The sequence below is a fragment of the Peromyscus leucopus genome, chromosome 8b (genome assembly GCF_004664715.2).
Source record: "Peromyscus leucopus breed LL Stock chromosome 8b, UCI_PerLeu_2.1, whole genome shotgun sequence".
Taxonomy (NCBI): Eukaryota; Metazoa; Chordata; class Mammalia; order Rodentia; family Cricetidae; genus Peromyscus; species Peromyscus leucopus.
Genome location: NC_051086.1, coordinates 48,956,344 through 48,981,459, shown reverse-complemented (window position 1 = coordinate 48,981,459; position 25,116 = coordinate 48,956,344). Strand labels below are relative to the sequence as shown.

General features: G+C 43.5%; 1 protein-coding gene across 1 annotated transcript in view; it reads left to right on the top strand.

Moving 5' to 3' along the window:
• Dnah9 (dynein axonemal heavy chain 9) overlaps window positions 1–25,116 on the top strand; it is a 341,793-nt gene that overhangs the window by 71,780 nt on the left and 244,897 nt on the right. Inside the window, 8 exon segments of the mRNA XM_028869363.2 lie at window positions 4,021–4,243; window positions 5,331–5,497; window positions 14,313–14,527; window positions 14,530–15,182; window positions 18,842–18,972; window positions 19,618–19,744; window positions 22,553–22,705; window positions 23,893–24,018. Coding sequence (XP_028725196.1) covers window positions 4,021–4,243; window positions 5,331–5,497; window positions 14,313–14,527; window positions 14,530–15,182; window positions 18,842–18,972; window positions 19,618–19,744; window positions 22,553–22,705; window positions 23,893–24,018 — 1,795 coding nt within the window.

Sequence of the window (25,116 nt, the reverse complement as noted above, 5' to 3'; positions counted from 1 at the left end):
AATTGAAGTATTGCACAGTTTTTTTCTGTAGTGCTGGAGATCTTACCAGGCTTGTAGATCCAGCAAGTGCTACAGTACTAAGCCACATCCCTAGACTTCACTTCCTGCTCTTTTTTTACAGATCCATACGCATCACAGACTCAGGTACATCTATTAGCAATTCCTTTAGAGGGGTCTAGTGATGGTACTGTGTGCTTCATCTGAGTGTACTTATTTTGCTCTTGTTATTTAAATAATAATGTGAAAAAAATTTTAGAAAGTCAAATTTTCTTTGATTGTTGAAATATTATTCCACAGTGTCCTGGATTCTATTATGTTTTTGCTACTAATTGGTAGCTGTTAGTATAATTGTCCCTCTTCCCCTCCCGCTTCCTCTTTTCCTTCTGATAACCTGAAGTTCATATTGAAACATCTATGGGCATTTCTTTATATTTATTCCAGATGATTATTATTTTTAGGGGGGGGGGTCTTTCTTAATATTGTCTACTGACTTTCAGAAATTCAAGAAAATTCTTAGCCAGGCTCTCCTCAAATCTTACTTTTTGCTCACTCTTTGTTCCATTCTGGAGCTCTAATCATGCTTAGAGAAGGGCTTCACGTTCTCCCGTATCTGCACATCATCCATGCTTTTCTTGTTGTACCACAGATGAGATGAACAGATCTCAAGTCAATCATGAATCAGTCTGATGCCTTCAGTTTTAATTCACACTTCAGTCACTTATTCCAGGAGAAAACATATTTGTAGAGAGAAAGGGTCTCCCTCTGCAGCCCAGGCTGACCTGCACTCACTCTGCAGCCCAGGCTAGCCTTGAATTAGCAGAGATCCTCCCCCCTCTACCTCTTGAACACTGAGACTACAGGTCCAAGGTATCAACCCTGACTTCTCTGTCAAGTGATTTGAAAATCTCCTTAAGTTTTTCCATCAAGAAGGTATTTGTATCATCATGTTGCCTGAATGAGAAATAAAAGCCCATGATTCTCTGACTTGCTCTCCTCTGGGCTTCACTGCACCATTTCACTGAGATTGCTTTTGTCAAAACCATCAGAAATCCTCAGATTGTCTGTGGTCATTCCGCTCTTGGTCTCTCTTCTGTTTGTCGGCGGTGAGTCTCCCCCCTCTCCCAAGGCCCTCAGACCTTCAGGGTTGCTTCCTCCTCCTTGTTTTCCTCTCACCTCACTAGCTATGTCTTCCTCTTGCCTTTTGCTGGGTTCAGCATCTCCCTGATGTCTCTAAGTACTTGGAATTCCTGAAGCCTCCATCCCAGTCTTCCTTCTTTGACTATCTCCACTGTTTTGGCCATTTCTAATGCTTCAAAGAGGTCTGTAGAATTGGTGGTGTAGCTCAGTTGTAGAAAACTTGCTTAGCATGTGGGAGTCCCTGGATTTCATCCAACTTATTGAATTAATTGATTGGTTTAAAATACTTATATGCCAGGCATAGGGACACATACCTGCCATCTTATCATTTGGGAAACTGAAGCAGGATAATAATAAACTCCAAGTCCACAGAAGCTACATGTTGAAACCTTGTGCCAAAATAACACAAAGAAACTAAGTGCTAATAACTGCTGGTTTTACATTTTAAGCCTCATCCCTCAGAAATCCAAGATTCTATATAACAGCCTGTATGAGTTACTTTGCTATGACCACATAGTAGACAAGAAGCTACTAGAAGGGGTTTGTTTGGGTTTACATTTTGAGAAAGTGTGGTAGCTGCGAGGCAGCTGGTCACATTGCATCTACAGCCAGGAAATAGAGAGAGACGGGTGAATGCTGGTGCTCAGTCAGTACTCTCCTTTTATTCAGTCCAGGACTCCAGCTCCTGCAATGGTGCTGCCTACTTTTAAGGTAGGTGAGGTAGTTCAAAGGAAAATGGTCCCCAAAGGGAGTGGCATCATTAAGAGGTATGGCCTTGTTGGAGTGGGTATGGTCTTGTTGGAGGAAGTGTGTCACTGTGGAGGTGGGCTTTGAGGTCTCATATATGCTCAAGATACTACCCAGTGTCACAGTTGACTTCCTGTTGCCTGCAAAATATAGGACTTTCAGCTATTTCTACATCTGCTTGCATGCTGCCGTGCTCCCTGCCTTGATGATAATGTGTTGACACTCTGAAACTATAAGCAAGACTAGCCCAATTAAATGTTTTCCTTGTAATAGTGGCTGTGGTCATGGTGTCTCTTCATAGCAACAAAAACCCTAACTAAGACAGTGTGTCTTCATTCTTCAGGTAATCAACCTAGAAACTTTCTCACTGACATGCCCACAGGCTTGTCTCTGGTGACTCTAGACCCTATCAAGCTGCTAATCAATACTAACCATCACACCTGGTTGATATCTCCCTTAGGTGTCTAGAGTCTGTTAAATGTTCAAGACAAATTCCTCTCCCATTTCCAACAATATAACAACCTTACCCAGTTTTTCCTCACATCTATAAATGGTGTTATTATTTGTCTCACTGCTAGAGGCCACTAGGAATTTTTCTCATCCCCTTATATCCCTCAATCAGCCCATTGACTGGTCCTGTACCCTGTGCAGAATTACCCTGAATCTGATCACTTCTTTTGTGTGCCTCCAGGTCAAGCACAGCACTGTCTGTCAGATGGACAATGCTAACCTCCCCCAGATATTCCCCTTGGCTTCCATTCTTGTGCCCCCATCCCCAAGGCACCATTTCCTGCAGCAGACCTCCAGCCAATGTCTATTCTCCACCTGCAGAGCTGTCTGCAAGCATGAATCAAACCATGCATTGTCTTCAGAATTCTTTCATCTAGACGAGAACCTGAGCTTACTAAGGTTAGCAAGGGCTCTGTTAACCACACTTTCCTCTTCCACGCTTCTCTCTCTTCTTGTGCCTCTACCACCTTGGCTTTGCCTTCATTAAGCCCACAAAATGTAACCAACCTTCACTGCCTTTACTCATGTCTTTTCTGCCCCTGGGGTTCCCATGTCTCGTGCCTTTCTGTGGCATGCTCCATTAACCATTCACTCTACTGATCAATGTGCCCTTTCATAGGACGGCCTTTGCTGACCTCCCATCACACCAAGTCTTGGCTTGAGTCTCTCCATTCCTTGATCCTGACTTTCCTCCAGTGCCTTTGCATCTCTGTGAGAAGCTGAACAGTGTGTGTCATCCGTTTGCTTCCCACTTCCTTGTTTTGCTTTTATGCAAGCTTCATAAGTGCAGGGACTTTGCTCATCTTCTCCATCATTCTCCTCTCAGCCCCTGGAAACTGGGTGGGGCTCCTGATGGATGCTCACTGAACACTTGCTGAATTACAGAATGCATATCACTTAACTGTCATAACAGTGAGTGAGAGAGGAGAGTCTTCCAATCTTCTAGGTAAAGGAAACCGAGGACTTGAGATGTTAAATGTCTTGGTCTTACTGATCTATCTAATAACTGAGAAAGAGTTTCTCTATGTGGCCCTGGCTATCCTGGCTCTAACTATATAGACCAGACTGACTTCAAACTCACAGAGGCCCATCTATCTGCCTCTGTCTCTTGAGTATTAGAATTAAAGGCATGCACCATTGTGCCCAGCCCTCATTTTTGCCTTCAAAAATTTATTTATTTAAAAGTATTTCAGACTTAACAAAAGTTACAAAAACAGCATAAAGAGTTTCTGTTTATGATTACCTGACCTTCCAAATGATAACATCTTGTCTAGCCACAGTACATGATCAAATACCATGAGTTATTATTGATGTAGAAGCAGTAACTAATCCATAGACCTAACATGACCTAGCATAAGTTACCCTACTCACATCCTTTTCCTGGTCCAAGATCCTACCTGGGAGCACATATTCTATTCACATGTCCCATCTCCTGAGGGGCCAGGGCTTCCCTCATGTGTCACAACCTGCACACTGGTGAAGAAAGCCACATTAATCACAAGGCTAGTCCCTTGAAGTACCAGGCCCATGATGAGCTTTCTCCCACAATCGCTTCTGTTAAAGATGTCAGTATCCTTCCTTTCGAGGGGTGCAAGAAGATTGGCCCTGTACTTTGTGTTCATTCAGCCTGGCTGACCTTGACATATTCATAAAGAGCACCGAGAGGGGTTTGCTCAAGAAAGTGGAGAAAGGAGATTCCCAAGGATTGGTTGAGATCATGGGGCACCTTGTCACCCTTAAAGAACGACAGAGCAGCACTGATGACACATTTGAGCCCCTGAAGCAAACAATTGAACTGCTGAAGTCCTACGAACAAGAGCTACCGGAAGCTGTGTTTAAGCAACTGGAGGTCAGTGCATCAGACTCTTCCTTAGAAGACACAGAAGGAAAGTCTTGGGATTTTACAATGGAGTGGCAGATGGAGTCGAAGTAAATGAACATTTCTTGGGGATGAGTCCAAGACCTAAGGTCCATGTCTTAGAACTACAGTGTGTAACACATAAGTAATGTCTAGCATTTTGGGGAAATCATTGAATACTGAAAATTATCATGGCAGAACTCATAGGGATACAGATTTTACCCCAGATTTAAAGATAAGTCAACTTTTTTTGAAATTGGGTTTTACTATGCAGTCCAGACTTGGGTTTATTTCATCTTATAAGTCTCAGGTCACACTCCATCACTGAGGGAAGTCAGGGCAGGAACTCAAGGCAGGAACTAGAGGCAGGAACTAAAGCAGAGACCATAGAGGCATGCTGCTTACTGGCTTGCTCCCTGACTTGCTAGGCCTTCTTTTTTGTTTGTTTGGGTTTTTTTGTTTGTTTGTTTGTTTGTTTGTTTGTTTTGGTTTTTTTTTGGTACCATACAGTATCATTTGCCCAGGTCAGCACAGCATACGGGGGACCATTCCATGTCCATAATTAATCAAGAAAATGTTCCACAGACTTGCCTATAAGCCAGTGTTAGGGGGAATTTTCTTAGTTGATGTTCTCTCTTCTCAAATCATACTGGCTTATACCAATTTGACAAAAAATAATCTAAGATATCTTCCTCGCCCTGTTCCCACTCTCTGATAAAAGGTTGAGCCAAGCGTTTGATTTGGGGGAAACAAGCAGATCTTAGTGATGTAAGAAGATTTGAGAGAAGAAGCAGGAACTCAAGAAAATAACCAAATACCCTTGAGGACTATAGAAAAGGGCAAAGGTGACCAGGTCAGAATGTGAAGGGGTGAAGGGCAGTGCTGAGTCAAAAGCACGTGACTGTGAAGAGAGAAGGCAACCAGAGAGGTAAGCTGAGGAAGAGCGGAGTTGATGTACAGTTAAAAATGGCCCCAGTACATCCCAGGGATGGAAGCAGAGAGATGGGGTGCAGTCTCTGGCTATAGGAGAGGGGAGAGCATCAGGGGTGTGAACACTCCCGGGTCTTCTTCTTTACAGGAACTTCCCGAGAAGTGGAAGAACATGAAGAAGGTGGCCATTACTGTGAGGCAGCAGGTGGCCCCACTGCAGGCAAATGAAGTGGCCCTCCTCCGCCAGCGGTGCACGGCCTTTGATACCCAGCAACAGCAATTCCAGGAGAGGTTCCACAAGGAAGCCCCCTTCAGGTGTGGACCGGGGTGATGATCTTCCTCATGAGTTTCTGCTTTGGCTCTCGTAGCAGACAAAGGCTTGTTGCCAGCCTTCCCTCCATGTAGGTTCTTTGATTACAGTGCAGTCCTAGGGTGGACAGAGTTAAGTCAGACTTGTCTGAATGAAAAAGGCTGGACAGTTACCCTCCCTTCAAGAAAGATTTAGAAGCTTCTTGTGCCCCTGGGTTAATGAGGGAAATGTAGGGGCTCATCAAGGAACTATGGTAAAATGATTAGGATTCTGAAGTTAGAATTCTGAATTCTCAGACTTCTGTTCTTTGCAGGGGCTTGAAAAGTGATTGCTAGAAAACACACAGACACATATCACATTCGTGTGTCCTCATACACATTTTTCAAACTGGCTACTAGAATGTTTAAATAATGTTGGAAAGCATTTTAGTAATTTAAGATTTTAGCAAAGGTTAGTGTCTGAGGACATTTCTCTGCACTTGGTAGTCCTGTGGTACTTCTCTGTTGACAATCATAGGTCTTGCATAAAGAGATCACCCTCAGGAAAGATAGCACCATTCACATGTGTCCCAAAGTGTACTCCTGGGATCAGGTCTATAGGGCATCAGCTTCCCAAGCACTTCTTAGCACCCAGGTCTCACCATAGAGGCAAAGCCATGTCTGAATAGCTAGGGAACCCCCCAGCCCCAGCCCCTGCACTATGATCTATTTTCCAAGGCTGAATGTCTTGCTGTGGCTGTAGACTAAGAAATCTCCGGATAGAGAAAGCACCCAGAAGGACTGAGAATCTTCTCCAGGTTTGATACTTGTGTCTGTATCACATCAAGTTGTTTAACATCTTTATGCCCCGGATGATAATAGTAGTCACTTCATGGGTTGTTACTGGAATTAACAAGATAATTGCTAAAACTGCTGTGCCCGGTGTGTTGGTGTCCAGCTGTCCCGGTGGGCCACTGTTCCACTTTGAGCAGTGAAAGTCTCATGTCTAAGCCTAATCTTTTTTTTTTTAATCAATTTTAGTTGACAGGTAGTAATTGCACATCTTCTGAAACACAGTATAGTGCTTAGGCCCCTTTATACTCTGTATAAAGATCAATTTGGAATATTGAGGCTATCCTTCATCTCAAACATTGTTCGTTTCTTTGTGATGAAAAAATTTGACACCCTCTCCTCCAGCCATTTTGAATCATATCATCCAGGCATATGCCATGATGCCTACATTCAGCCTTCTAGGTAAAGAACCCTCACGTGCTTCCTTCCTTGGTTAGTCTATCTCTGTACCCCTATAATCCACCCTCAGTAGCTGCCACCTTCTAAGCATGGCCACTGCATCTACAAAACACAAGACACTAAGCAGCTAAGAGACAAGCAAGAATAGGAGTCTAAACCATGTACAATATGAACATGTAAAGCTTGTACCTCTATAGCAGGATGCTGTCATATAATCACCAAGAGTAGCTTTGAAAGCCTGCACTCTCTAGCCTGTCCTGAAGATACACTAAAATAGCCCTTCAGGGGCAAGATCCATGCATCAGTATCAAGTGATCCTCTCCCCCACTCCCCGCCCCCACCACAACGATTCCTGTGCAGCCAAGTTTAAGAACCACTAACCTGAAGGATAGTAACTGGTTTTCTTTGAAGCAAAAATATAGGGACCTAGAATTTCAAATGACTACACTTTATAGTTACTTTAGGGAGGCATACCTTTTTTTCCAAAGAAATGTCTGTTGCTAAGAACATTTGTGGAACACACTGGGAAACCATTCTTTCAGAGCTCAAGCGGTATCTTTTGGGTCCTCCTTTGGGTATACAGTGGAAGTTCTAAGTTGAATCAGATCGTGACGGGGCAGCACAAATGAGAGAGGCTTCTTTTCAAGAGGCTCAGAGTCCATCAAAACCATGTCAATGGCAGCCATAAACAAGCCTTTGTGTCGACTGTCTAGCTAAAATTCTTCTAATGAATCCCATGGGTGCTTTGAGAAATATCTCCCAAGAGTGACTGCTGGCCAGGAACCAACTATGGTGTCCTTTTGTAGGTCCATCAGCACCATGGTAGCCACCGCTCATGTGCGCAGCATGTGTGTATTGATCAGCCGGCGGGCTATTTTATTTTCTTTCTATATGATCATTTTTCCTTCTTCGTGCTCCTTCCCGGTGGCTGCCATGATGCTGTTACTCTTAGTTGGGCTTTCTAGGTTCACATCTGTTAATTTCCCATGCAGAAGAATCTTCAGAGGAGAATTCTTCGAAAAGAGCTCTCACAACAGTCTGAGAAAACAAATGTTGCCAAAATTTTGATGTATTTCTCATCCAGAATTGCGGGACTCTTGCTAAAGGGAACCTTAGCAGGCATCAGTTCATGTGTTGTTTGTTTTGTTCCTTACTTTGGTGTGTGTGCCTGTGTAAAATTTATAGTCAAATGAGCACTTGTCCCTTTACATTTTGATCATTTATAGATCGTTTATAGATGCAGCAGACCCTGCTGCGTTCTCTGACAATGTAAGTTTCTGTCCCTGAAGCTGCCTCTGCTCAGCTTCTCATGTCCTTGTCTTTGAGAAGGAAGAAGAAAATGAGTGTCTCATTAGGCCCTTGCCATCTGACAGGTGCTGTGCAAAGTTGGGCTTCTGAAATTGAGATTCCCTCTCCGTGCCCAAGTCAAATGCTCCTTCTTCCTGTAGTTCTGAACTCTAAGACAGCTCAGCATATTTCTTAGCTGAGTTCCCACTCTTCATAATAATTGACTAAACTGTCATATTCAAATTCAAGGACCCTCTCCTGCTTTTAAAAACCGTGACAGATTCTACCAAAAGGAATGTTCCATGCTCTGTCATTCTCTTGCTCAGTCTTTGACCTTGAGCACTGGTTTCCTGACCTTAAAGAATGGTGCTGTGATAAGGAGTCTTCCTACCTTCTTCAAGGCCAAGGTAATCCAAGGATGTTCACAGTCTAAACAGTTTATTTTATGAGCTCCAACTCACGGGGGTCTCTCAGGGCTGTCAACCAACCACCAGATTCTGTGAACAGCTGGCAAAACCTTCCCGAAGATGCCCTCCACTAGACACTGTGCACAACAGCAATGAACATGTTTTCCTAATGGCCCGATGCAGGAGCATGAGGGAAAGAGGAGCCTTGTGTCCTGCTTGTAAAGTAGCTGTTGTCACTTTCAAAGCTGCAGAAAAGCGTCATATTCATCATCAATTAGTATCAGGGATATAGCAAGATCCTAACATAAAGATATGTCATTGGTTTGTCTTGCCTGACTTACTAGTTAACCTGACTCATTATTATGATTTAAGATTCTGTAGAGTAGATGGGCTTGGCCTCAGCAGTGGAGTTAGCTACGAATTATAAGGGTACTAGAAAATTTTAGAAATACACATCCTCTGACATCAACAGCTGGTCTTAGGGATAATTTCAAAAATTAATAATAAGACACCTTCTTGGCACCATCTTTAGCTGAAACTGCTCACACATCTTGAGAAACATAGCAATTCAGCCAATGGCAAGTAAGTTCCATTTGAAATTAATAATCAAAGTGGAAAGCAAGGATGTTCTATAAAAAGTAAACATGGACCAAAAAGCACAATGGCTGAAAGTATAAGACATGGAGTGAGTACAGGTGAGATGCAGGAGCTGGGATATGAGGGTAGAGAGTAAGACACAGAGTGAGTACAGGTGAGATGCAGGACCTGGGACATGAGGGTAGACATAGAGGACCAGGTGACCATGACTGAGAAGTTGGAATATGGAAGCACAGCATTTCAGATGTACAGTGGGCTTTGTTCTGACCATATTCAATGTATCTGACCTACCAAACACCACAGCTAGCAACACAGTAGGACACAGGTCAGTTGTGTCTCTCATGATCACATGCCTGGTTTCTGGCACCTGCTTTCTGGCATCATGAAGGAGGACTGAACCATAAGCCTATTGCTAGCCCAAAAGGAACATGAAACTCACATTCCAAATTATAGTGCTACTAAATTAGAATTGCTCTTGTGCCACCAAAGGATAAAAGACATACATTAAGGCATTGAATATTGGAAATTTGTCTGTGTATAACTCCTAATTTCTCATGGAGTGGGACAGACTGAAGACAAGGTCTCAACCGAGAGGTTATAACAGTCATGAATCAGAGTGGTAAGGCCTGAACTGAAGCACAGGCCAAGACTGTGGATTTAAGGAAGAGGAGAATCGATGTGAACTGAGGGAAGAGAGTATAGGATGCTTCTCCATCTTCTAGCTTGGACAAATAGGTGGATATTGGCGCTGAAATGGACTAGCATGGAGTGTGCAGAACTAGGGATCACAGTTCAGGGTGGGCACCTCGAGTTTTGTGTGCTGTAGGGTATGGTGTAGGTGCATGTCATTCTCCACATAGAAGTAGTGCTGCAGTGGGCCTTCCCTGGTGACTACCTTCCCAAGAGTCAGAAGGGGCTCTTCCTCTTCTCTCCATGGGCTCATGTTTGAGCAATGTATTTCCATTACTTCATTGTAGTTTTATTCATGCAGACATTTCTCCTTCAGTTTAAGATACTTGTTGCACCTTTATTTCCCTTTCAAAGACCCGGTGTGCCCTTCCCCTTTGTGGCCTACTTGTCCTTAAACTCCCTTCTTTCCCTGGTGCTTCATTGTTAGCGCATGCATGAAGTTTATGAATATCTCAACAAGTTGCCATAAAGGAATGTTTTTGAGACAGAGTCTCATTATATAGTACAGGCTGGACTTTAGGTTCCTCCTGTCTCAGCCTCCTGAGCACTTCAAATACCCCTCACTCACATCTTGCCTGATAGCTTCTTCCTGAATTGTGCACCACGATGAATTAAATAGGATGTGGGATTTTTTTAGTTTGTCTGAATTTCGTAGATCTTGTTCCAACAGCAAGTAGTCAATGTCACATTCTAACTTTACTGTAGACTAGAGGGAAAGTGGAGCCCCCACACACCAACAGTTCATCTCTTCAAGCAAAAAGGAAAAAAAGAAAAGAAAAAAACAACCAGAAGAATCCTTTGTGCCTTGGTGATCTTTCTTGCTGAAACACTTGTCATAAAGACAATTCTATTCCTTCCATTGAGTCCTTTATCTACTGCTCATTGTAGGGGAGGGAGGAAAAACCTAGAGAGAAGGTTGTTTCCAATCTGAAAATCACCCCAATATTCTGTGCTGAAGGCTAGCCCTGACCTGTGCATGGTATTCAGCCATGTGTCCTGGTGGCCATAGCTCACAAGCCAAAATTGATTCATAAAGGACAGGTGGACAGCAGCAGAACATGTATCCAAGCTAACCTGGCACTAATGCAATGGTGTGCATGACTGTTACTGCATTGCATGATGTGGGGGGGGGGTAGAGCAAGCAGTTCAGGTGAATGGCTTTAATTAGGATTTCTTTCCGTTTGTGATGGCAGATATTTTCAGAGACAACTGAAAGAAGGAACAGTCCATGAAAGGGAGTACACATGTCATCCTCTTCCTCTCTTCCACCCTCCTATATCCTCTCAGCAAACATTCATACATAGCAGAAAGATGGAAATAGCCATTTCTCTGGTCTCTTGTATCCATTCATCATTTCTTCAAGGAGCCTATGAGGCCCTGTCCAGAGTTTGGAAGAATGTGTTCATCTCTATTAAGTCATAGGACCCCAGATGTCTACCTCTCTAAACACACAGAAAGAGAAAGCCTGGGGATGGAGAGGAAAGATAATGGATGGTGAGAGAAGGAAAAACAGAGGCCCCTTAAAACTTGGGCCAGCCATGCCCTTGACTATGGGACTGCCATGTAAGCTCCCTTAGACATGAGGCTCTTCTTTTGAGGAAGGACCATGCCCTGAAGTATGCCTCAAGTATGATACTCAAGAATCAGGAACCATCTCCACCAAGGTGTATGATTTCAGCACTGGACAAAAAGGGACAAGAGAACAGAGCCACTGAAGTAAAACCAATGCTTTGATAGAGGAATGGATGCTGCTCAGCCAGGGCTGAAGAATCAGCTGTGATTAAGAGGAGACCAGCATCACTGAGGTGAAATCTGCTGGAAAGTGTTTCCTCAAGGTCAGCACATAGAAGTCGTGGTCCAGAGGTGGCCAAGGTTGTACCTCACACTGGCCCCTGACTTTGGTACTGTAGGATCAACCACACAGTACTGGTTTTGAAGGCATGAAGGGGTCATGGAGAGCAACTGAGGCTTGGCACTGTGAGAGGTCAGGAGAGGCCATTGGTGAAGGTGCAGCCTCAGTGGCAGTTGGCAGCCCAGTTGCAGCAGAAGACCTCTGTTGCAGGATCTCTGACCACACTGTGAACCCTGAGATTGTGTTCTTTACTGGAAAATCCTGTTTCTAGTTGTGGTGTGTTGGTGTTCCAAACGTAGATAGTCTTTTTAATATAAATAAATAGATAGATAGATAGAAAGAAAGAAAGAAAGAAAGAAAGAAAGATAGATAGATAGATAGATAGGTAGATAGATAGATAGATAAGCAGAGCCAGCTTTCAGGGTGAAAGCTAAAAGATCAGAGAAACAGAACAGCCAGCCTTACCTACTAGTTCTTACCTCTAAGAAGTCCTCAGCCTAAAGAGAGTGAGTTCCTATTTCCTCACACCTTAAATACCTTTCTGTGTCCTGCCATGTTACATCCTGGTATTAAAGGCATGTGTGGTTCCCAAGCAAAGACATAAGGTCTCTCAAGTGCAGGGATTAAAGGTGTGTGCCACCACTGCCTGACCTCTATGTTTAATCTAGTGGCTGGCTGGCTCTGTCTTCTGAACCTAGGCAAGTTTATTAGGGTACACAGTATGTCACCACAGTGTGGCTTGGCCCTGGTGCATGCCTTTGATTTGGGAGCTTTCTGCTTGAATATTGTGGATAGGATTGGGTGGAATCAATCCTATGTCAAGAGGCCAAGCAAGCAACCAGTTAATAGGAGGTGAATATAAGATTATTAAGAAAAAACCATAGAGAGTAAGGGGGAGTCAAGACAGATAATGAGACACACAGGAAGCAGAAGGGAAGAACATTGAGTTTCAGAGAATTTGAGACAGTAGGTGGGAGGAGAGGATTCTGAAATGACAGCAGATGAGGAAGATCAACTGGGTGCTTTCTCTGCCTCTCTGAGCTAGCAGGCTTTCACCCCAGCATCTGGCTCCTGAGTCTATTGGTAGAATCAAAGGACTGAGATTTTTGATAAAAACAACAGACCTCAGCATTTTGGAGACGCCAGGACCGTGGGACAACTACCAAGAACAGCAGCAGCAGTGGCATGGAGCCAGCCAGAGCCTAGAAGACAAGTTGTATGTACTGCAGAGGGCAGAGCCAGAAAAATGACCCAACCTCTTGGAAAAGCCCAAAAGATTGTGGTGGATTCCAGACACTGGATACTGGTTTTGCCTTGATATGATTGTGACCTCCCTTTTGAAGTAAGAAAGTATTTTTTTTTTTTATGTTACTGGAGCCCACAGTTGGGAGACTTAGAATGTTTAAAAAGAATATTTTAGAGTTTTACAGAGACTCTTTAAAAAAGACTGTTTTTAGGGTTGTTTGTTTGTTTGTTTGAGATAGCATTTCTCTGTGTAACAGCCCTGGTTGTCCTGAAATTCCCTTGGTAGACCAGGCTGACTTCGAACTCACAGAGATCCTTCTGCCTCTGCCTCCTGAATGCTGGAATTAAAGGCGTATGCCACCACCACCCAACAAGACTGAATATTTTTAAAGAGAACTTTTAAAGTATTTGAATTTGTCAGGTTGTGGGACTTTTTAAGTTTGTAAAATGTTTTCTATTACAGTGCCTTTATTAATGTGTGATCTTGGGGCTCAACAATAAAGGGAAGCTCGTGGCCTAACCGTGATGTGTTTATGTGTCAAGTTGACAAGGGTTCATTTGTGCTGTCTGGATTAATGTCAACTTGACACAAGCTATCATCATCAGAAAGGAGTGAGCCTTAAGTGAGAAAATGTTCCAGAAGATCAGGCTGTAAGCAAGTCTGTAGAGCATTTTATTAATTAATAATTGATGGGGGAGAGCCCAACCCATTGTGAGTGGTGCCATCCCTGGGTTTTTGCTTCTGGGTTCTATTAGAAAGCAGACTTAGCAAGCCAGGAGGAGCAAGCCAGTGAGCAATATCCATGGCCTCTGCATCAGCTCCTGTCTCCAGGTTCTGGCCCTGCTTGAGTTCCAGTCTTGGCTTCTTTCAGTGATAGACTATGTTGTGGAAGTGTAAGCCAAATAAACCCTTTCCTCCCCAAGTTGATTTTGGTCATGGTGTTTCATTATAACAGTAGTAACCCTAACTAGGACACTGTTAAGGGATCTGGGAGATGTTTGTGCATTGAAAACATGCAGCTTCCAGAAAGTCCTAACATGCAGCCAAGGCTGAGAGCACTGGCCTCACAAGTGACAAAGGCAGAGGCAGAGCAGTCTAATGGGAGCCCCATGGATGAGTTTGGAGATGTACAAGATGACAGGTCTATTTTTATCTTCTTGGATTTGGTAAAAGGTCTAAGCATGACATTGCTCTTTTATGATTGTTGTGTCTTTTGAGACAGGGTCTCACTGTAGAGTCCACACTGATGTCAAGCCCAAGATCTTCCTACCTCCATCTGCCAAGTGTGAGGATTAGAGTCATGTGTCACCACACTCTGAATCTTCTCTGATATTCTTGAATAGCTCTCTTCCATCTAGTGGTCACCCCCACCCCATTCATCCAGGATGAGATGCTGTGTTAGAAGCTTTTCCTCTTCCCTGAGATACTAAACATTTCAGCAGATTCTACCTTAGTGGTTCTAGTTGAACCATGTGTGTTATACTTACCAAGAGAATATGTTGTGCTTTCTAGGTTTGATAGTGTCAGCCCATATCAAATGCTGGATGTCTGGCACACAGAGATCCAGCACATGGAATCCACCATGGCCACCATCTCAAAGTCAGCAGATTTGTTTGAGGTCAATGTTCCTGACTATAAACAGTTAAGGCAGTGCAGGAAGGAGGTCTGCCAGCTAAAGGAGCTCTGGGACACCATTAGAATGGTGACCTCCAGTATCCATGCCTGGGAGCCACCAGCTGGAGGAATATCAGTGTGGAAGCCATGGACTCAGAGTGCAAGCAATTCACCCGGCACATCCGGAACCTAGATAAGGAGCTCAGAGCCTGGGATGCATTCACAGGCCTGGAAAGTACAGTGTTGAATACTCTGACCTCCCTGAGGGCCGTAGCCGAGCTGCAGAATCCTGCCATCCGGGAGCGGCACTGGAGGCAGCTGATGCAGGCCACGGGTGTGAGTTTCACCATGGATCAGGACACCACCCTAGCTCACCTCCTGCAGCTCCAGCTTCACCACTTCGAGGATGAGGTCCAGGGCATTGTGGACAGAGCTGTGAAAGAGATGGGTATGGAGAAGACCTTAAAGGAACTGCAGACCACCTGGGCCAGCATGGAATTCCAGTATGAGCCCCACATTCGAACACACATACCCTTGCTGCAGTCAGATGAGGACCTCATCGAGGTTCTGGAGGACAACCAAGTGCAACTTCAGAACCTGATGATGTCCAAGCACATTGCCTTCTTCCTGGAAGAAGTGTCAAGTTGGCAGAAGAAGCTGTCCACAGCTGACTCAGTCATCTCTATCTGGTTTGAGGTTCAGAGGACCTGGTCTCACCTGGAGAGCATATTCATTGGCTCTGAAGACATCCGGTCTCAGCTACCACAGGTAACTGCTCAGGGAATCCTATGTTACCTAGTTTCTGGTCCAGGTGAAAGGAAGACCACCCCACCCCTACAGCGTTAAGGTACCTTCTCTGCACCTCAGGGTACCTCCTACATGCACTGACTTGCCACAAAAAAAGTGATAACATGTTTGGTGGCACACACCTTTAATCCTAGCACTTGGGAGGCAGAGACAGACAGATCTCTGTGAGTTCAAGGCCTGCCTGGTCTACAGAGTGAGATCCAGGAAAAGCACCAAAACTACACAGAGAAACCCCATCTCAAAAAAACCAAAAAAAACAAACAAACAAGCAAACATGTTTGCAACCAGTTTACCTCTACATATAGAAAGGAGTGATTTACTTTTTTTTTTTCAACTACATGTGAGAAAAGAAATAGAAGATTCCAGCTGTTGTGGCTTGGGAATAGCTCCTTAAGGGCCACTTCCTGGGTCTTATATCACACATACTCAAATAAACTAAGTCTTGTTGCCAGGCAAGTTCAAGGTCATTCTCCCCAGGCAGGGAGCCATACTGCTAACCTTTAATCAGTACTAGCATATCAGATACCAGTTTTCTTCTGAAGACTAACAGCAGATTTCCCTAAAATATAAGCTCCCATTATCACCTTCCCCAATGCTGGCCCCTTCTCATTAGCCCTAATTAATGTGACATTAACCAACCCTATCTCAGTGGACTCTAATTTCTTCTTTTTTGCCCTAGACTTCTTCTATATCCATTCAGTACAGCCAGTTCTTTGCTGACAAATTAGCTTGATTATGAAATGTCACCAGTTGTCCAGGCCTTGTTAAGAACTTAAAGCACATGTCACCCAACATTGCAGTTCTGCAGCACATCCTGCACAAGCATGCCAGAGCAATACGGTGGCTTAATGGTTGACATTCCCAACAGCAAGTATCAGGGAACAGTTCTGTATGGCAGTTGTAATGAGGCCAGCACCAGACTTTATTTATCATAAATACCAGCGATTGAAGAAGAATAGGCTTAATTAGAAGGGGTGAGGACATAGGTGGAGACTCCGGGGAGGACTTTAAGGAGACGTTTAAGAGCCTCTTATGAAAAACAGGAAAGGATTTGGTCCCTGGATAGCGCTGCAGGTTTGTGCAGACAGCATGTAAATGCCTGCATTTCCTTCCTATTAAGAGCATAACAGGAAAGAGTTCAGTCTCATTACACCCTAACTAGTAACTATTTTCATCCATTATGCCTATTTCCCAACTTTTGTGCTTATAGACAGTTAGTTTTTACATGATTGCTCCCAGTGTAATTACAGTTTTCTGATTGGCTCTTTTCATTTGAACATTCATGCCAGGTATGAATATACTTCTGTCACCTTGATGCCATTTCGTTTTCAGTCAAAGCAAAACACCTCATTGAGAGGGGGTTATAAAGTGTTTTACCCACGTCTCTTGTCTTTTGATCAACTTGGGTGAAGGGTGTTGGTTACAGAGGGTAGGGTAGCAGCCCTAGGCTTCTTATTCTCCCATGTTGGGCAAGTGATTTACTTAATGTCTTCAAACCTTGATGTCCTCATATGTAAATTAGGACAGGTACTGGCACCCACTCTGGAAAGTCCATGAAAACAATGCATGCAGCATATAACATCATGATTACTGTTTATAATAACACCATATGTTCTCACCAGGTGCCACATTTAGGCTAAAATCCTATTAGTTTCTTGATCATTTTAGCAGCACAGTGAGAATGATGGCATTAAATACATTTGACAGCATAGCAGTACATTGAGAAAAAACTTCGCTCATACAAATATTTTCATAGAGCTAGAAAAAACAATTCAATCTACTGTCTCCTTGACTTAGGAATCATTTATTGGACAGTTGGAGTAAGAGTAGGAAGTCTCTGAGACTTCATTAGGGGTCTACAGGGTCAACACTACCTTAGTGATCACGTGTGTCATTTGACTTTTTGACTTTTGCTCTAGCATGAGCACACATGAGCTTTCTAGGATGCTGCATGGCCTGTAAGGCCAAAGTAATTCAGATGCAGAAGCAGATGTGGGAACACTGATGAGTTCTCTTAACTCACTCAGTGCAGAAATTGGAAGATGGAAAGGAAAGCAGAAGGATACTACTCCTGTTTTTATTGTAGTTGTTTGGGATTGTTTTTGTAAATTATTTTTAGATTAAAAACATAGTATTGTGCTAAACTGATAGGTTTATTATTATTACATTTTAATTTCTATTTTGAAGCCTCAGAGCAAACCTCCTGTTCCTCTGGTTCTTTTCACCCCCATCTTTCACAATAATCCCAGAGCTGTAGGTACAGGATTTTTGCTGATGATGTACCCACTGAGCCTGGGCTCCACAAATTTGCATTTGATCAGTTGTGACTTTCTATAATGGTCACCATCTGTTGCAAAGAAAAGTTTCCTTGATGAGAGGTAAAGACTACACTTATCAGTGTATAAGGATAATTATTCAGAATGAAGTGATGGATTATGTTGGTTTAGTAACGTGGTGGTTGTAGGTTCTCCTCTGAGATTCATGACTTTACCAGCCCTGAGTAGCTGACTAGGTTCTAGTATCTACCTCACATGGTTTCCTTCTTGTTGAATGGGTCTCCAGTCCAATTAGGGAGCTGTTGGTTACTGCCAAGGTATTCCTGGCACTACTGCACCCTTAAGCTATGGTACCATGCTGGTTGCTATTGTGGCTCAGAGGTGTCATCACTGGGTAGGATTGTTGTTCTCCCTTGGGAACTTATGTGGCACCTTCTCTTATCACGAAGGCTAGTCCTCCAGGAGGAAGCTTTCAGGCCAGATTCACTTAAGTGCCCTGTATCTGAAGTTCATGGTGTTTTTAGCAATAAGGATTTATCCTCTACCTCTGGTGGGGGAGAGGGCAAAAGGGCATCAACAATGACTGTAATGTTTTTGGAGTTTCTTGGACAATCCTGACTACTCAAAAGAGGGCTTCTCATGCCTGGTATTGGGGGTTTTGTTAGATAGTCTATGGATTCTGGGAAGAGCATTGTCAGCTCATATGGAATTTTTTCACTTAAACTGTGTATGTGTATTTACACAGAGACTTGTATGTATTGGAAGTATTTATGAGTACTAGTTAAATTATTATTTCTTATGACTTTTTGAAACATGCTTACTGTTATTTTACCCTCCTTCTGTATTTACCTTTCTTCTTCCTTCCTAAAGTCTCCTGTACTTTAAATTTATTTTATTTAATTTACTTTTATTTTTTTCATTTATTTGTTTGTTTGTTTTTTGGTTTTTTTTTTAGAGACAGGGTTTCTCTGTGTAGTTTTGGTGCCTGTTCTGGATCTTGCTCTGTAAACCAGGCTGGCCTCGAACTCACAGAGATCAGCCTAGCTCTGCCTCCCAAGTGCTGGGATTAAAGGCGTGCACCGCCACAGCCTGGCTTCTGTATTTTTCATATGAATTAAATCATTTAAAATTGTCTTTTAAATACTTTAGCTTTTAATACAGAAAACATTGCGCAGCAGATCACCTGTATAAACAAAAGAAAAAGGGTTCCAAGATGATGTCCAAATGCTGCTCTTCCTTGCCCAAGTCTCTTCTTGGGATTAGACTGACTTTTGCCCTCAAATGACTGCAAGGGCCAATCTGAGAGAAATATTGATTATTACTTTCTGTTTGTTTCATCTGTAGGACTCTAAGAGATTTGAAGGCATTGACTCTGACTTCAGAAAGCTGGCAGATGATGCTCAGAAAACCCCGAATGTGGTGGAAGCCACGAATAAGCCAGGTCTCTATGACAAACTGGAGGATATTCAGAGCAGGTGAGTTGGCTTGCCAGTCTGCTGTGGGGAGGATGCAAACTTCCCTTCTCTGTCTCTGACCTTTATTAAATGCCAATGACGGCATGCTTAGCCCTTGCTTTCCCCATGAGTTTTGGGTAATATAAGGTGTGGTGTCATTAGGAGGTTTGATGCAGATGTAAACAGATATGTCCATTTGCAAATATTCCTAGAAATTCATTATTCTGAAATCTGAAAATATTCTACATATTGCAAATACAGTCATCCTTCAGTTTCTACTCAGAATTGCTTCTAAGACAACTGCAGATATACAGAAGTCTGCAGCTGCAAGTTCCTCATGCAAAATAATGTTGCACATAACCTCTGTAACCCTCCCATGGCTTATGCATCCCCTCTAGCTTAGCTACAATACCTAACTCAATACAAATGCTTTGTAAATGGTTATGTTGTATTATTTAGGGATTAGTGACGAAAAATGTTTGTGTGTGTTCAAAACATGTAAAAATTTGTCCCAAATATCAATCGTTGAGGTTGATGGACCCTCATATGAGGAGTTCACAGACACTGAGGGCTGGCTGTGTCTGTGTTTAGGTAATGTGTGTGTAACTTGGGGCCAAGTTATGCTAATTATACTAAACTAGGAGAACCTGTGTTCTGTGCCTTCAGGTTGTGCCTGTGTGAGAAAGCCCTAGCAGAGTACCTAGACACCAAGAGGCTTGCCTTCCCTCGGTTTTACTTCCTATCCTCCTCTGACCTGCTAGACATCCTTTCCAATGGCACAGCCCCACAGCAGGTAAGCCGGTGGCAGATTTAAAACCATCCAAAGGGATGGGGCACACCCAACAGGAACCTACTCTCAGAGAAGAGACAAGCATTTCAGACCCAAGTTGCCTTAGGTATCTCTGCTCCCTTTCTACACACACACACACACACACACACACACACACACACACACACACACACACACACCACTCCCTTTCCCAGCATCTGAAACAGAAGCAGAGTGGCAAAAGAGCATAAAGTTAAGCCTTTATCAGGAATACCTTTGATCTGATTCTCAAGAGACATCTAGCCAATTGTGGTCCACAGTGACAGCTATATAAAGAAGTGTGATATTCTGTCACTGGCAGGATGGCATGCATGGAGCTGGAGGATATGATGTGACATGAGATAAGTCAGTCACAGAAAGACAAATGCCACATGTGGAAGCTGAAGTTGATCCCACAGAAGTAGAGAGAAGGGCAATGATTACCAGAGGGGTGGAGGGGGTGGCTAGTGCATGATGGGTAGTGGATATGGCATGATGGATAACTTGTAAAATTTTATAAAACAGTAAGATAACTAAAGTATACCACAGTTTGCATAAGTCAAGAAAGCTAATAGAATTTCAATAATCCCAACATAAGAAAGAACCAATTGTTTGATATGATAGATGTACCAATCATCCTGGCCTGATCATATTTGTGACATAGATGTGTTGAAGTGTCAAACCAGACCCAAACACTGGACTGACAAGTCACTTGGCTAAATTTCTGTCCTCCCTTCTGTGTGACTTGGTCATTTATTTGAAATATGAAGGGATTTGTTTGTTTTTTTTTCTGATTTAGGGTTTTTTTATTAATCATCTACACTGTTTATTTTTATTTTTTAATATGTAGAACACTAATTTGATTCCAAGAGCCAAACCATGTCAAAAGATATGTATCTCTGAGAGTGTCCCTTTTTTCTCTGTTATCTCCCACCATCACTGTCTACCCTCCCTCCTCCCATAGATAGGCAGTTTCATTAGATCCTGATTTATCTTTCCTGTGTTCATCTCTGTGCAAATAGACAGGTGCACATTGTATCCAGTCAGATATGGTCCTCCTCACCGCTTCTTTCTCACACAAAAGGCAGCAGTCTGCAGGACCTGCTTCAACTTTGTCTTTATGAGGGCAGCAGACTCTTCTGTGTAACCCAAGCTGACCTTAAACTGGTGATCCTCCTGCCTCTGCACTACTGAGATTGCAAGCATGTGGTATTGGTTTTGCGCCTTCTTCTTTTCCTTCTCCTCCTCCTTCTTATCCTCCTCCTCCTCCTCCTTCTTAACTTGTTTTGTATCTTAGAAATCATTTCATATTAGTCCAAGCTCTCCGTTTCAACACTTGCATCATGCTCTATGCTGATATATCATAGTCTGGCCATTAGATACCAATTATTTTCCAATCAAGTGAAGTGGCATTAGGTAACCTTGTCTTTTGGAGACCTGTCTTCTAGATCTAGAATTCCTGGAGAATTTGGCTGAAAGAGTAAACACACAGCAGCCTTGTTAGCACTGCAATGCTTCACTGCACAGGAACTGTCCCCTTGGCATCACCACGAGCCATGGATGAGCGCTTCTCCAACAGAGCCAAAAAGCAGCTCCAGCAGGTCTGACTCTGCTTGTTAAGAAGAATCAAGTATTAAAAAGACATCACCTTTGCATTTGTGGTCCTTCTGTTTTTATCCTGTCAACTGAATCATTTCCCAAGTGGCCAAGGCACAGTGGAGTTGAACTGCATATCATATCAGCATTTTGTTTAGAGTTGTACTAATTCCGTGTGTAGAAGAGGTCAAATCACCTCCATTCATTCTATGCCTTTGGTACCCATGGTACTCATCTTAAGTATTTCTTTCAATTTACTTCTCATTAGGTTCTGGTAAATCTTTAAATAATCCACCCCACCCTAGGGAACAAAGCACAGTAAAGACGTTTTCTAACCCCACCTCTGTGTGAGTGACTGAATAGACTGATTATTAGTCATCATGACAGTAATTTCACCTTTATGTTTGTAGAAATCAAAATTTGTATTAATAATGCTTAAAATAGTCTTTGCTTATGTATTTGCTTTATTTTGTTATTTTTCCGTGACATTTGGGGTCTTCCCTGTCCTGGAAACCATGGCTTCTGTCTTCTTGACAGTTTTCTCCCACTCTGTTTTAGAGGATTCCTATTCCATTGATCTGCCCTGCCCCCGCTGGCTTCATCACACATCTGCACACTGAGGCCGGTTGCCTTTGGCTGCAGGTCCCCTCTTCTCTTTGAGTAGATGTAGCTCTTGGTCCATTTCCTTGGCGTTCTCCAGGCCTTGCTCACTGCACTTAGTTCTTTGTGTCAGCTGAACCCGTGAGTGCTGCTAACACCGTTGTGAATTGACTTTGAGTTTGCGCCCTTAGGTTCTCTACCAACCCATCTTTCATCGTGTGGTCTACAGAGCTTGTCTTTCTTTGGTTGAAATGGAAGCAAAACCAAGGGACAGTTATTTCTCTTTTCAAAACCTGAAGCTCATCAGCATTTTTACTTGCTCTCATTCCTGTTTGGTTGCAGGAGAGGACACTGGCTCCAATGGCGGAATGACAGTGGTGGCACTGTTCCCACCGATCTTTTTATTCCTTTAGTCATATCTATCCACTTCACATGGTTCCTGTCTTCATAACTCCATGATTGCTGTACCCTTCCCTCCACAGGCGTGGCATTCACCCTCCTATCTTATGCAAGAGTTGTTCCCTGGCAGGCTGTAGACAACTCTGATCAGCCCCCTGTGCATCCTCTTGAATCCTTTGCCATGGTTTCCTTTCTCAGGTCCAACGTCACCTTTCCAAGCTCTTTGACAACATGGCCAAAATGCAGTTCCAGTTAGATGCCAGTAAGAACCCAACCAAGACAAGCCTTGGCATGTACAGCAAAGAAGAGGAATATGTGGCCTTCAGCGAGCCCTGTGACTGCAGTGGGCAGGTGACGACAGTCTGTTCCCCTCCTCACACCTCCCCCATCCCTTCCCATCCGAACCAAATTCAGTGCAAGTCAGGTTCTCTCAGGCCAGAGCTTGAGACCTGAAGGAGCAGCTTTCCTTGCCTGGGGTCCACACTGGAGCTGCCTCTGGTGCCTTCCTCTCTCTGAGGAAAACATATGTCCACATTTATATTTCCTCATTCAGTAGAGACCAGTGCTGGGAGAAAAAAAAAGTGCACATAAACAGTTACTGCAATCGACTGTGAGGGGATTGTAAGGTGATTGGCAGCCCAGAGAATATTAAGATGGCAACCCCTGAAGCACCCCACAGGGGAATCTGGAACTCAGACACCTTCCTTTGGAAGAAATGTCCTTTTTCTGAGATGTCTCCTGTCTTTGCAAGTATACCCCACAGTCATTTCCTCCCATAGTTCTTCTCCTTGGAGAGCTGCCTATATACCTCTGCTCTAGGAAGTCCCTACTACACCTCCAGTCCTCCCACAGCCAACTGCAGGCAAATGAATCATAGGACAATTCTTTTCTTACACCCCACCCTGTCCTCCAGCACCACCGAAGTAAAGTCCTGCCCCACCCATTATTCACAGCAACATAACCAAGCATTGCCCCAGGGGCTCGATTCCCATGCAGAATAAGGCCTGAACAAGATGGTCTTTCAGAAATTTCTACCATTCCCACATATGCTTGGGGAGAAATTCTCTTATCAGAAAATAATCCAAAGTCCTCTTGTTGTTACATGGGGGTGGCTGACAACCTTGAGTTTTAAATTCAGAATATGTTCTTTTAACAGACCAAGACCACAAAGCATTCAGCTGAGAAACACAAACCCAACTAACATCTCTATGCTGTGTAGACAAGCCTGTGAGAATCAGCTTGATTAAATCTGCCCCAGTCCAGATTTGGGGTTCTTTGTATGAGCTCTAATTAGCATTCTACCACCCCTTCACCTGTTGTCATTTTTTTTCTGGGTTCCACATTAGCACATTAGCCTAGCTCCCACTCATCACATCCCAGATTATAAATGCAAAAATGTCTGCCCTTGCCTTCCGGCATCTGGTCAGTACACAATGCTGGAGCTCCTTTGTCTTCACTCCCTCAGGCTGGGTGAAAGAAAACAGTATTGATCAAACTTTCTCAGTCTTGTGGTGTCTGACCCAGAGCTCTTCTTCCAGGTGGAGATATGGTTGAACCATGTGCTTCGTCACATGAAAGCCACTGTGAGGCATGAGATGACAGAAGGGGTAACCGCCTACGAGGAGAAGCCCAGGGAACAATGGCTGTTTGATTACCCAGCTCAGGTACTTTTCCAGTTGGACCTTCCTGGGCCACTGTCCTCATCTGTCTTTCTCCTCCAGCAGCCTGTGTGGGCCTTCTGAGATTGAAGAACCCCTGTGCTTCACAATAGAAAGAGCTTGAATCCTAGTCCATGGTGAGGGACAGAAGACCAAGCAGAAGCATTGACAGCCATGACTTAAGTTCAGTCATTGCTTTGGAAAAGTTGGGTTATGGATCTGTATCATTGACTGTAGGAAGAAGTTGTGAACATTTAAAGTCTTGGAGTCCCCTTACACTGTATGTGCCAGCTCTTTGCTGACTGTGAGAGGGAAAGACCGACAGGAGATGAGATGAGGCAACCTATCCTATGGGAATTCACAGCCTCCTGTAGAACCCAGTCACTTGTAAATGTGCCTAAGGTGATCACTGGGTAGGCTCAGGGCTCCCTGGCCATATATAACTTGCTAGTAAGGTCTGAGACTATGTTTCTGAGGATCTAGTTAAGCCAAGATTTGAAGCAGGAGTTAGGGAGCTAAATAATGGAGGGAAATAGCACCCTGTGTAGGGAAGAGCATAGGCAAAAGTTCAGAAGCCAAAGCAAGCACAAAGTCCCTGAGGAATGGAGAAGAGCTAGATATGGCTGCAGCAAGGCTAAGAGAGGAGGAAGAAGGAAACAGCTGATAGAATCCATCTGGGAAACTGGAAGCCAATTCTCAAGGACCACATTAGGAAGACTGTCTTGATCCCAAATTTTAACTGAATTCTGCCCATGTTTCTCAAGAAGGTCTCAATTAAAAAGATGAATGAAGACTTTCAATGACTCTGGCTGCAGTGTACAACTCTTATTGCCCTCTGGTGATAGGGTAGGTGCTAGGGTTGGTTTCTCTGAGAGTTGCAGACAAATAGTTGTAGTTGAACCCATAGAATTAAATTAGAGTGTCTATGGGAATTCGATGGTATGAGGAAAGGATATGGCACAGATCCCTGAGCATTACCAAGGGCCTAAACAGGTAGGAGGAGCCAAAAAAGAAAAGGAACAGAGTCTTCTTCAAAGGAAGGTCCAGGCTACAGTCATCATGAAATGAAAAACAAGCTGTTGGTGGCAGAAGAATGGTGACACA